This window comes from Balaenoptera musculus, chromosome 19 (genome assembly GCF_009873245.2).
Source record: "Balaenoptera musculus isolate JJ_BM4_2016_0621 chromosome 19, mBalMus1.pri.v3, whole genome shotgun sequence".
Taxonomy (NCBI): Eukaryota; Metazoa; Chordata; class Mammalia; order Artiodactyla; family Balaenopteridae; genus Balaenoptera; species Balaenoptera musculus.
The window spans coordinates 59666579-59679098 of NC_045803.1; the positions used below are offsets into that span (position 1 = coordinate 59666579).

Genomic DNA, 12520 nt, shown 5'->3' on the forward strand with positions numbered 1-12520 from the left:
GAGGTCCTGGGCGGGCCCCGGCGTCCCACTGCCTTCTCCGTCCCCCTCTCAGCGGTCTTCCTGCCCACCGAGTCTGCGCCTCCAGAGTCAGACTGGCCCCTTCGTGGTGTACATTCTGGCTCCTGCCAGCAGGTGAGGAAATCCAGAAGGCAGGTTGACTCCATCCTCCACGCCCCGGCCCTCCTCAGCGGGACATTTTATACTGATTCGAGAGGACCAGGGCAGACGGGCCCTCGCCAGCATGGCATCCAAACCTCAGCATTCAAAGCTTGGCAGGATCTGGCCCTAAACCGTCTCCCTTTTAGGATAACGAAGGCACCACCAGCACCCTCACCAGCAGCACGGAGTTGGGGCGGGTGGGCTCCGGGGGCCTCCTTAGGAAGCTTCCTAGGGCACCCTGCCCTTTAAAGGTTCCAGGGCACTGTCACCTCCTCCACCTCAGACTTGCCCTTTTGTTGACTGAAACCACAGAAGCCCAGCAGAGAATCCTGAAGGGGTTGCTGGCCCCCAGCCGCCCCGGTCCCTTCCAGAACCTCCCCACGTGGCAGGAGGAGGGGACGGGAGAATCAACCCTGGTGGAGGACCGGGCAGCAGCGCAAAGTGAGCAAGCTCTCGCCTCAGGTCACCAGGTCCAAACAGCAAAAACGTGCACGTGGTTAGGACTCGGCACTTAGAGAAGGTTCGAGAGTGCCTGTCACACAGGAAAGACCGTTCTGAGCCCCATTAGCAAGTGCTTGGCCTGGGGTGGGGTCCCTGGAGGTGGGGGAGAGGAGGGAGGAGTGGGTCCCCCCTGTCCTGGAGGGGAGGGGACAGTTGCAGGGAGGGGAGGAGGAAGCATCGCCAGGCCCTTCCCCAGGAGGGAGGGTGCCGGATGTTCCCCAGGTGTGGCCCGAGGTATAAAGGGCGCCGCAAGCCGGCTGCAGCCAGGGCAGCCACTGGGTCCGCTGGGACCGCCAGGTGCACCGCTGCAGATCCCGGAACCCAGTCCCCGCCGCGATGGTGAGCCGCTCCTCTCCCCACCCTCCCCCCTGGACGGTGCCGCCTGGCCTGCCGCCGACACCCAGGCTGAGGACGGTGCGGGAGGGTCCAGGAAGCCGCCCAGATCTGGGGGCAGAAGGGAGCCAGGACCCAGGAGCCCAGACCCCTCCGGGCCTCCGTTTCCCCAACTGTAGAGGGAGGCTACGTGCCCCCGCCCACTTTCCACAGGGAGCAGAGCCGGCGGGTGGCAGCGCGGGGCCCCTGCCCTGGGCACCGCTGACCACCCACCGCCTGTTCCACCAGCTCTCCCCTGTCCTCCTGCTCCTGCTCTGGCTGCCCACCAGCCTGGCTCACCACAGCCCCCCACTCCGGGCGGGGCCCCGCACCCACACGGCCGGGACCCCGCGCTGCTACTCGGCGGAGGAGCTGCCCCTGGGCCACGCCCCTCCCCACCTGCTGGCGCGAGCGGCCAGGTGGGAGCAGGCGTTGCCGGTGGCGCTGGTGTCCAGCCTGGAGGCGGCGGGCCGCAGGAGCCGGCACGCGGGGCCCCCGGCCGGGAACCAGTGCCCTGTGCTGCAGCCTGAGGAGGTGCTGGAAGCTGACGTCCACCAGCGCTCCATCTCGCCCTGGAGATACCGGTGAGAGCAGGCCTCCCTGGGCACGGGCCCCTGGGCCCCCTGAGCCTCAGCGCTCTCACCTGCTGACCTCCGGCCGGCCGGCCCCACCACTGGGAGGTCAAGGCTCTCCCGCGAGCTGGTCCTCGCCCAGTGTCTCAGACCTCAGCCCAGACCTCAGACACCAGGGGGGTCCCCCTGGGAAAATTGGGGGGGTCCCCCATTTGAGTCCTTGCAGGGGTGGGGCTGGGACTGGCAGGGAGAGAGGGGGGCTTCTGGGCTCTGGGAGGGCCGTGGGGCACACGCACAGTCTCACTTCCTGGGCACCAGCTGCATGCCAAGCCCTCCCAGCGCCGCACACCTCCCGCCCTGCGGCCCGGAGCCGCCCTGAGCGCGTGGGGCAGCCGTGGGGCCGCGGGCAGGGAAGGGGGCGCCTGCCCAGGCTCTCTGACACCCTGCCTGTCCCGCAGCGTGGACACGGACGAGAGCCGCTACCCCCAGAAGCTGGCCTTCGCCGAGTGCCTGTGCAGGGGCTGCATCAGCGCCAAGACGGGCCGCGAGACGGCTGCGCTCAACTCGGTGCCGTTGGCCCAGAGCCTCCTGGTGCTGCGCCGTCGGCCCTGCTCCCGGGACGCGGCGGGGGCGCCCACGCCCGGGGCCTTTGCCTTCCACACCGAGTTCATCCGAGTGCCCGTGGGCTGCACCTGTGTCCTGCCCAGGTCGGCCCGGTGATCACCGGCTCGGCTCCTGGACTGGCCTCAGGGACGCCCCTCCTATTTATGTGTATTTATCAGTTATTTATGTGCCCCCCTGGGGCCCTGGGCAGGTACCGAGGCTCCAGGCCTCTGCTTTGAGACCTGGCCTGGGAAGGACCCAGTCCCCGGTGCCTGGGGGATGACCCTGTGCTGGGCAGCCCCCAGCTCGAGATGCAGTTTATCCTTTGACAAAAACAGCTGGGCTGGAAGGAACACTCTCACTCTTCCAGAACTTGCTGAAACAGCTGCAGAAAAGGGAAAAGGTGTTCTGACGGCCACCTCCACTTCCTGGCCCCTGGGCTCCCCTCACCCCAGCCCCCTGGGAGGAACAAGCACCCCTGTGTTTCTAAAACAGCTATTTATTTACACGTGAATACGCGTTGTCTCCCTGGTAAACAGTATCTCAGAGCACAGCACTGGCTGGCAGAGGGCAGTGGGTGAAGCCACTCTCTCACCCTCTCCCCTGCCTGGTCGTCAACACCCAGCTGGTCCCCCAGGGGCAGCCACTGGCCCAGATCGTCGTGCGTCCTTCTAGGAAGGTCTGTGCACGGACCCAGGTGCACCCAGGGCGGGGTTATGTTTTCACGGAGTGGAGCCCAGGTGTGCCCCGCTGGCCATGCAGTAGCTCCCGGGTCTGGCGATGGGACTCGTTCCCAAAGCCCAGCCCCCTACCCACAGACGTGGGTGTGGCCCCTGGGGACTACCTCCCTACCCCATGGACAGGTGTCCTGGGGTGACTTCCCCGGGGGTTCGCTCAGGGGGACATGTCTTTGGAGCCTGGCTGAGTCATGCTCTCCCAACCCCAGCAGAGGCCCAGGCAGCTCTGGACACCCCCTTGGGCTTCTGTCCACCACGGGTGACCTGCCAGACGAGGGGCAGCCAAGCTAACGGGCACCTCCCAGCTCAGGCACCCAGCCAGCCACCTGAGAACCACCTGACCTATCACGACAGAAGGTCCTGGATCAGAGCAGTGAACAAAACGGATAGCTCCCCACCTGCCCCCTGGGTGACCGACAACCACGGCGCAGCAGCGAAGCCCTGGACCGGCTGGTGGTGAAAGGATCAGGAAAGGGAGAGGGGCTGCAATGGAGGCCACCTGAGAACCACCTGAGTGGCCATCCAGGGCCCGCTGCTCCAGGCAGAGGGGATGGCCTGTGCAGAGGCTGAGAAGGTGGCCTGCCTGTGCCCGGGGGTCAGTGTGGCTGGAGCCCAGTGGGCGGGGTGACAAGGGCCAGAGCAGATGGGGGCGGGGGCCGGAGACAGTGTCCGTCCTGGGCTATGGGAGCCTGTGGGCTCCGAGCCGGGCACCGGGCGGGACAGGGCAGCGCTGGGAGTGGCCTGGGAGTGGGGGCGGAGGAACGGTGGGCCGACTGGATTTATGCTGAAGACGAAGAGTGCTGGCTGACAGGCAGGGTGCCCTCCAGGCCAGAGGTCCCTAGAGACCCCCAGCTCTGAAAGTGTGAGAGGAGGAGGTGAGTGATGTAAGGGCTTTTCCAGACTTCGGGGGAGTGGGTGCCGGGGAAGGAAGGGGCTTCCGAGGCTGGGGTGTGAGCCGAAGCCAGGCAAAGCTTTGGGGGCCACAGGGGCTCCTGGCCCCGCCATGGCTAGTGTGGTGTGTGTGCGGCATGTGCGAGGGGGGCATGTATGGTGTGTGGGTGTGTATGTGTTACCGAACCCACTTTGGGTTCACTCACCCACTGATTACTCCCCCACCCTCCCTCCCTCACTCACTCTGTCTTTAAAAACCTTTCCCTGAAAGCCACCAGGGAGTTGGGGGGGTCTTTTGAGCACGAGCTGCCTGGACTCCTTGCTCGGTGCCTGCAATAAACCCTGCACCTGCCTTCACCACAACGCGTGTCAGCAGACTGGCTTCGCTGTGTGTGGGTGAGCGGACCCAAGTTTGGTTTGGTAACAATTTTGGCGACCTGGCTGGAGCGGAAGTCCCGAGTGGGCACCTTGCCCACAGCACATCGGCCCTAGGGTGGTCCGCGGGGTGCTCCAGCAGGTGAGTCCTAGCAGGTCAGGGAGCTGGAGGGACACACACGCCCTCCCCCCAGACCTGAGACATTCTTTTCCAGAGTAGAAACACAAACACTTGGAATTCCAGATACGTGTTTCATGGAACAGGCGATGCACCAAGATCCCAGTGCCAGTGAGGAAGATGACAGCCCTGTTGCCAGTGAACCCGAAGGAGTCTGCAGAAAAGGGGGTGCCCCGGGCTGGGGGCCGCCCACCCCCACCCGTCTGCAGGAGGAGCCCTCGAAGCTTTGGCGGGACGGGAGTGGCTTGAGGCCCTGGTCACACGACCTCATCAGTCACCGGCGTGGGGTTTTCATGGGGGCCACCCGCAGGGACCCCTGCCGCCTCCTCCTCACTCGGCTTCTTGCGGGCCTCGGCCGGGGGCCGGGGCGGGGGGTTGCTGGGGGGCTGCTTGATGGTGCCCCCCACCTGCGGCCGCTCCTTGGGCTTGGTCTCGATGGGGGTCCACTTCTCCCCGCGGATAGCCGCCTGCAGGACACGGAGGGGCTGGGCTGGGGATCCTCCCGGGCCGCCCCCACCCCGCCATACCGCCTCCCCGCCCCTGTGCTCCCCCACCCCCGCCAGGAGCCAGGACACGACCGAATTCAGTGAGACCTGAGGGGACTGGAGCTCAGAGAGGTTATCTGATGGGCCTGAGGCCACACAGCCAGATCCCAGCTATTTCACCACAACACAAGGGGCCCCACAAGGGCGAGGGGTGCTGAACCCCGGGGCTCCTGAAAGATCCCCTGGAGGCAGCTTCCAGGTGCACAGCCTTCCTCCCAGGGACTAAGGGCCAGGAGCAGGACAGGAGCCCAGGCCCGAGTGGCCATGATGCTGAACTGAGGCCGGCAGCTCTGGGTGAGGGGGCTGGGGAGAGGCCCAGGAGGGTGGCCAGGGAGGCCAGGGGCCCAGGTGTGTTGAGGAGGAAGAGTGCACGGCCCAGGGAATTTGCTGAAACGCAGACTCCAGGGCCACAGGCCAAGTGGACCTAAGAACGTGTATCTTTCATTTTGTATCCCCTAATACATTAGTTGATAAAAAAAAAATGTGACAGCATATACTTTATGAAGCATAAGAATAAAGTGAATTTCTATAATCACACCTCCTAAGTTAAAAACTAGAACACTGGGACTTCCCTGGTGGCACAGTGGTTAAGAATCTGCCTGCCAGTGCAGGGGACACGGGTTCGAGCCCTGGTCCGGGAAGATCCCACATGCCGCGGAGCAACTAAGCCCATGCACCACAACTACTGAGCCTGAGTGCCACAACTACTGAGCCCGCGTGCCTAGAGCCCATGCTCCGCAACAAGAGAAGCCACCGCAATGAGAAGCCCACGCACCACAACGAAGAGTAGCCCCTGCTCGGCGCAACTCCAGAAAGCCCGTGCACAGCAACGAAGACCCGACGCAGCCAAAAAATAAATTAATAAATTAATTAAGAGAAAAAAGAAAACCAAACTAGAACACTGTATCCCAGAAGGTAAAACTAGAAAGTTGAAGGAAGAGAATGCAGGAAAATAGGGCATATGGGCAGGGAAAACCCTTTCTAAAAAGCACAGACCATAAAGCAAATAAATATCTTAGACAGACAGGCTTCTGCTCAGTGAAGAATTCATGGACAAAGTTAGATCCTTAATAAAGAGGGAGGAAGTATCCACAATGGCTAAAACTTACAAAGGATTCACAATTAAAATACACGTGACATTCCTGCAAACTAACAAGAAAGAAACAAAACCCCAATAGAAAAATGGGCAAAAGATCTGAACAGGCAGCACAGAAGCACTCAGACAGCTGAAGCGAATGAGGAGGCGGCCAACTCGTAATCAGTGGAGCAATCAAGTCAAAATCATCAGGCCCTGTCGGCCTGACTGAAGCTGGTGGCCGTGGCGGGGCTGGAACCACGGCTCGGCGGGTCGGGGGCACCACGCGCAGGAGAACGGCGAGCGTCCAGCAGCCTGCACCTGGTGGGGGCCCTGCCCCATCCCCGCCGCCCCCTGCCCTGCTGTAAAGGTGGCCTCGTGCAGCCTTACCGACAAGGGGCGCTTTGAGTAACCTGGACTCCAGGCCAACCCAGCCCCGAGGGTTTTGCACGTGGCATCTGCCCTGCTCACGAGCTCCCCGGGAAGTGCTCCTGACAGCATACCGAACTGGATGAGAAACCTTTGAGCAATGGATCCCAATCCAGGCCGGGCCTGCCGGCCGTGGGACCTGGGCCAGCCACGTCCCCTCTCTGAGCTTCCGCCGCTTGTCTGTGAAGTGGGGGCCCCACCTCCCACCTCGCAGGGCTGCAGCGCAGGTTACAGAGGACGTAGGGGAACGGCTAGCACGTTAGATGGACCAAAATGGAGGCTACACTGTAACTGTCCCCACGACGTGAGCAAGGACACGGGCTCGGCCTGCAGGGCCAGCCATGGGGCCAAGGCTGTCAAGGACCAGCGGGGCTGAGCACGGAGGACGCCACTCACCAGCAGGTAGATGCTGCTTGCGATGGCCAAGCAGGCTGTGCCCAGGATGGTGGCGAGCAGGAAGCCGGCAGGTACCGACAGCCTGGGGAGGGGGTGGAGGACGGGAGACAGTCAGAAGCGGGGTCTGCAGCCCCAGGCCTTGGTCAGAGACCACAGGATCTCAGGACAAAGCCCCCAGGACCTTGAGCGGAGGGGATGCCCAGTGCTGCCCAGGCTGGGCTTCTAACTTTGGCCCCTGAGCTGTTTGCACAGGGCAAACCAGGCAGACATAGGGACAGGGCACTGGGCCCCCAGCCACCACCCAGGGAGGAGGCCCAAGCAGCTGCAGAGGCGCTGGGCGTGGCGGTCTCCCTGGCAGCGGCCGCCAGACTCACTGTGGGACGGCTGAGCAGAACCGCCCAGCTGAGCCCAGTCAGCCCCAGAACACTGATTATTCCTGACTTACGCTACCAGGTCGGGGTGAATCGTTACCCTGTAAGTAATGACGGATACAGGTTTAGGGAACCTCTGGCAGAGCCCGGGAGGGGCCTGACTTGACCCCAGCAGTCCTCTGCCGGCGGTGCTGGTGATGCCAAGTGGGCAGAGACTCACCCAAGGTGCAGGAAGGCCCGGATGTAGTAATTGCTGGTGAGGGGCCCGAACACCTTCACCACTCTGGTCAGGTACTTCTGTCCGCTAGGCAGAGGGAGGGAGGGGAGACAGACCGCGTCCAGCTCAGCACACCCCACCGCCCACCCCGGCCCAGAGCACCCGCTCTTCCTCCCAGGGGTCCGGGGGCTCGGCGGCTGGGCAGACAGCGAGTGGGCTGGTGCTGGGGACAGGACCAGGCTCCTCCGTGGTTACAGCTCCCAGGGAGACCCCCAGAGCAGGGTGGGGGAGACTCACCACCTCTCCATGGTGGAGCCCTTGCTTCTCTTCCCCCGGGGGTACTCTAGCAGGCAGATCAACACCCCTGCCGCACTGAAGCTGCGGTTAAGGAACAGCCCCGCTCAGCCTGAGGGGCCGCAGTGAGCCCCCTGTGCTGATGAGAAAAGAGAGAGGTGCGGCCACTGCCTGAGGTCACGCAGCTGGGAAACAGCTGGATGGGATTCCCATAGCTCTGGCCACTTTGCTGCCTTCTTTGCTGTCCTGTGCCCTCCCTCCCCCCACGCGTGCCTTGGCCTCCAGAGAGCCTGTAACAGCCGGGCTGGCGGGGGGAAGGGGGGACCCGGTCCACTCGTGGATAGGCCCGGCTGGCTAGGGAGGGTGGCTGAGAGACGGGGGTGTGGAGGGGATCCCGAGCATTCCCGAGGCCTCAGTGCCACCCTCAGGGGGCACTGACACCTCCCACCCTGCCAGGGCCCGGCCCGGTGGGTCTGTCACCTCCCTGCTCTGAGCCCCTCCTGCCTTCCAGGGGCGGCGGCATCTCTACTCCCCCGCCCCGACCCGGGGTGTGCAGCGGGAGGATACATGGAGTATGCGCCCAGGTACCACTGGGCAAACTGGCCGGCCGTGGCCACAATGCCCCCGGTGATGAGGACTGTGGACAGAGGAGAAGCAGGTTAGTAGGTGCTCCACGCATCCCTGCAGGGGCTCCGGCCACCTCCCTGTGCACGCCCCCCCCCAAGAGGGGCCAGCAGTCCACCAGAGCTGCCCTCTGTCTGCCACCGTGTTAGCCCAGGAAGGGGACCCAGACGGGTGCAGCCCCTGGCCGGTGATGGGGAATGGCTGTAGGCATGGGGGTCAGGACGCCTCCCCCTGGGAAGCAGCATTCGCGCCGGGGAGGGGGCTGAGGAGCTGCTGAGGGATGTGGGGGAGAGGCGAGGCCTGGGCTCCAGCCTGGACACACCCCCCAGGCCCGGGACCCTCAACACGCTGAGTGTTTGCTCGATATGTTTAAAGACTGCGCCGTTGGTTGCCTATTTTGTACCGGCTGCGTGGACGTTCTCTCCCGGCTGGGGGTGTCCTGGTCGACCCCATTCGTGTGTTTTGTCTGATGCTGAAACTCCCACCAGTTCGGAGTGGACTTGGTCGCTCCGGCCCTTTACCTGCCGCTCTGTGTGCGCCTGCCGCGAGCGAGTGTATCTCTGTCTTTCCTCCCCAGTAATTTATTTTTTCTACTGTGGTAAAATCAGTGAACAGCTCAGTGGCGTGAAGCACATTCACATTGTTGTGGCACCGTCACCACCAACCATCCCCAGGACTTCCAGTCATTTATTGAGGTATAATTATTACATAAAGTGCACAGACTTTTTACATGTGTGACCCCCTACGTGATCTCCACCCGAACCAAGATTCCCGCCACCCCGGAAAGTTCTCTGAGGGCCCTTTTTTGCTGAACAGGTTTGTCCAGGCCCTTCCTGCGGTGGTTTGCATGGAGCTCCAGCTCACTCTTTGTCTTGTTGGGTAGTTTCCTACTGTGTGAATCCACCACGATTTATTTATCCATTCTCCTGCCTTTGGGACATGTCAGTTGCTTCTGGTCTTGGGCTATAATGAATAAGCTGATAGAGCTAAATTCTTTATAGTTTAAGCGATCTGATAGTGAATTTAACACCTTTTATTGACTATGGTTGCAGATAACTTACTTTGTTATCTTATTTGTGTCTTCTCTTGAACTAGCTTTTTTTGTTGCTTCTCCTGCCTTCCGCTGACTTGATCAAACTTTAATTTTAAAATTCCTCTTTCTGGGACTTTCCCTGGCAGTCCAGTGGTCAAGATTCTGCGTTTCCAATGCAGGGGGCACGGGTTCAATCCCTGGTTGGGGAACTAAGATCCCAATGCCACGTGGCGCAGCCAAAAAAAAAAAAAAAATTCCTCTTCCTGAACCACATGTGGACTTTAGAAGGTTTAACTTCAGTCTCACCCCAAATTACCCACGATTATCAATTATTTACAGTCAGTGTCTTCACGCTGGTGTTGCCGTCCTTCTCTCCGGATCCAGCTTTGCTCTCGCTGGAGCACATCCTTCAGTAGTTCTTTCCGGTGACCTGAACTTCTTGGTCACACTTCCTGTGGCACAGGGTGGGGGAGGGCAGCCGCCCCCACCCCCACCCATGCGCAGCACAGGCCTGAGTTTCCAGCGGTTTTGTCTTGTTCGAGACTTTCTTCGTCCAGGCTCCAGTGGCAGATGGCACAATTCCTTGGGGGGGATGATCTTTTGGTCTGTTTCTTCTCGGCTCTGGCCTCAGAATCTCACCTGGTAAAAGCCCTGACTCCTGGCGCCCCTCCCTTCGGCCCCTGAACCCTCATCGTCTTCCGCTGGTGTCAGGCTCAGCTACGTTCACGTTCACGCTTGCTGTGCTGTCAGCACCTCCCCGAGCTGGAGGAGGGAAGGGACATTTCCCCTGCATTCAGGCAGCACCATGTCCACTCGACCTGGGGGTGTAATTTCCTTGGCCTGAGCCTCCATCATTAGCAAGAGCCTCAGCTCCCATGGGGCTGTGGTCTCACGATGGGGGTGGAAACTTCAGCTCGTGGTGAACAAGGTGAACGTGGGCAGAGGTGCTGTCTACGTCAGGCTGTGTGCTCTGGAAAGACTTCTCTGAGCAGGTGGACGTGAGCTGAGAGGTGGGCTTCAAGAAGAAGCCGCTTCCGCAAAGGCCAGGGTGGGTGGGCCCCAGAGGACTGGCGGGCCAGGGGCGGAGCGGTCGGAATCGGAGGGGACGTGGTCTGATTAGATGGGACTTTCTACAATAAAAAGGGCCCACGGGCTGCGATGCTCGTGGGGCCTGGCCTGGTCAGCCCAGGGGGGCTGTAGTTAGTACTGAATCAGGAGGAAAAGTCAGCAAAAGGAGGAATTCGGAGCCAGAAGGGGGACCTTCTGACAAACCGCCCCTTTTGATGGCGGAGGAAGCTGAGCCGTAGTCATTGCAGGGGGGACGGTGGGGGGAGAGGGCAGCTCTGGGCAGAAGCGAGGAGAGCCAGGTACTGACCCACTGAGTTCTCAGCCATTTAGACGCCAGAAGGGGGCCTGTCTGCCTGGACACAGATCTTGGGGCAGGTGCCCCAAAGCTGCCCGCCTCCCAAAACGCGACCTTACGGAGCTCCCCTCCCCACCCAGCCTCGCCGGCTCCTCCAGTCCCCGGGACGGGGGTGGGGGCCTCAGGGTGGGTCCCAGGTAAAGCGGTGGTGGGCTGAGACCCTCCTCACCACCATATCCCCCAGTCCTCCCACCCGCCCACTCGGACTGGGTGTGGGGCCTTCCTGGAAGGGGCAGAGCCGTGAGCGGCTTCTTCTTGCTTCAGGCCCCCCGCCTCCTGAGAGGTTCCTGAGTCTGTGCAGCTCGGGCTTCCGCCCCTGTGAGCGCAGGGTGGCAGGGTGACAGCGCCGTCCCTCCCCAGAAGCAGCCCCAGGGAGCTGGGTGGGAGGAGGTCACACGGGCTGTTTCCAGCCGCCTTGTGCGATGGCCTTCTGCGCAGACTCAGGGCTGGGCCCCAGAGACAGAGCGGTCGCCCCCCACGGGCCAAGTCCAAGGCCAGGAGGCAGGAGGAGCCCACCTCCACACCCCAGGACCCCCGGGGCAGGGGGGCCAGTCCAGGCAGGGGTGGGTCAGGCCGGGTTTCCCCAACCCTGCTGGGCGGTGACTCTCCGGAAACCACCGGGGGCAAATGCTTCTTCCCCCGACTGCAACTTCCTCTTTTGGGGAGGGGTGGAGGAGTGAAGGGACAGGGGATGGGGTGGGGCGTGCCCGGCTCTGCGGGGGCAGGAGGGCCCCGGACCCCCCCAGCCCCAGGGCTCCGCTCAGAGGCTGCTGCCTGCTCCCAACACAGGCCGCCAGACCCCTTCCCGCTGGAGCCTCCGGTCTCGGGGCCCCCACCCCCAGGCTGCAGTTCCCACTTCCTGGCCTGCAGCCCAGGGTCTCTGGCTCCTCGGGACCCTCTCCCGCCTGCCCCCTCCCCCTTTCCTCGGCCATAGCCTGGGGTCTCCGGGCCCCCACTTCCCCAGCCCGGGCTCCAGCCTGGACTGCCGCGGCACCCCTCACCGCAGGCGCAGCCGCGCTCTGCAGCCCCCGCCCCCGGTGCGGCGGCCCCCCACTCACTCAGGCCGGACGCCAGCGCCTGCTCGTTGGCCCACATGGCCCACTCGATCTGCCCCATGGCGGCGACCCGGCTCGGACACGGCTCAGGCCCTTCGCACCCCGCGTCCCCAGAGCTCCGCCTGCCTCCCGCCCCGAGTCCCCCCGGTTCCGGCGCCGCCCGGCCCCGCCCCGCCGCTGGCCCCGCCCCAGCCCCGGTTCCCCAGGTGGCAGGCAGGCCTGGCGGCAGGTGGGGTACCGGTGCTCCCAGGAGCCTCGTCCCGGACCCCCTCCATGAGAGCCTGGGCCCTGGAGCTCAGGAAGGGGCCCCGCCCAGCCCCAGCCAGGCCTTCCTCCGTGCAGACCCAGCCAGCTCGGCTGCGGGGGACTCGAGTGGGGGCGGGGCTTCAAGCCAGGACCCCTGAGCCTCGTGGGATCCCTCCCCGGAGGTCAGCGCAGGCCCAGCCTCCGCCTCATCTGGCCCTGGGCTAGTGCAGGTGTGGACAGGGGTGGCCTCTGCAGGCAACCCTTTGCTCAGAGACTAATTTGGGAGGGGCGGTGGTGAGAGTGTGGGAAGCTTCTGGGAAAACCCAGAATGCAGGGGTGCTGGGCCCTGTCCTCTGTCACCTCCATCCTCTGACCCCACTCCCTTGCTTCAGGGTCAAGGTCAGAGAGCGAGAGCTCAGATGCC

General features: G+C 63.1%; 2 protein-coding genes across 3 annotated transcripts; one reads left to right on the top strand and one right to left on the bottom strand.

The window, feature by feature from the left end:
* The first annotated feature begins 910 nt into the window (after positions 1-910).
* On the top strand, positions 911-4590 carry IL17C (interleukin 17C). Of its 2 annotated transcripts, XR_005017529.1 has the most exons (4): positions 911-999; positions 1282-1616; positions 2063-3819; positions 4455-4590. XR_005017529.1 is itself a non-coding variant. In XM_036834569.1 (3 exons), exons 1-3 carry the CDS (start codon positions 997-999, stop codon positions 2322-2324), a joined length of 600 nt encoding a protein of 199 aa, XP_036690464.1. In that variant the 5' UTR covers positions 911-996; the 3' UTR covers positions 2325-4303. The 2 variants fall into 2 exon arrangements, 1 of the variants encoding a protein (XP_036690464.1); XM_036834569.1 differs by lacking the exon at positions 4455-4590 and having other exon boundaries at positions 2063-4303.
* LOC118885686 (cytochrome b-245 light chain) lies at positions 4443-11980 on the bottom strand. Its single transcript, XM_036834570.1, has 6 exons — positions 11854-11980; positions 8283-8352; positions 7719-7793; positions 7425-7508; positions 6834-6915; positions 4443-4855 (listed from the first exon to the last, which is right to left on the bottom strand). Exons 1-6 carry the CDS (start codon positions 11909-11911, stop codon positions 4646-4648), a joined length of 579 nt encoding a protein of 192 aa, XP_036690465.1. The 5' UTR covers positions 11912-11980; the 3' UTR covers positions 4443-4645.
* Positions 11981-12520: the final 540 nt, after the last annotated feature.

Coding starts and splice junctions, on each gene's coding strand:
- IL17C (XM_036834569.1), top strand. Junction 1,617..2,062: donor ATCTCGCCCTGGAGATACCG/GTGAGAGCAGGC, acceptor CCTGTCCCGCAG/CGTGGACACGGACGAGAGCC.
- LOC118885686 (XM_036834570.1), bottom strand. CDS start 11,911: ATGGGGCAGATCGAGTGGGCCATGTGGGCCAACGAGCAGGCGCTGGCG. Junction 6,916..7,424: donor CGGGCCTTCCTGCACCTTGG/GTGAGTCTCTGC, acceptor CCCCCTCCCCAG/GCTGTCGGTACCTGCCGGCT. Junction 4,856..6,833: donor CAAGCAGCATCTACCTGCTG/GTGAGTGGCGTC, acceptor CGTGTCCTGCAG/GCGGCTATCCGCGGGGAGAA.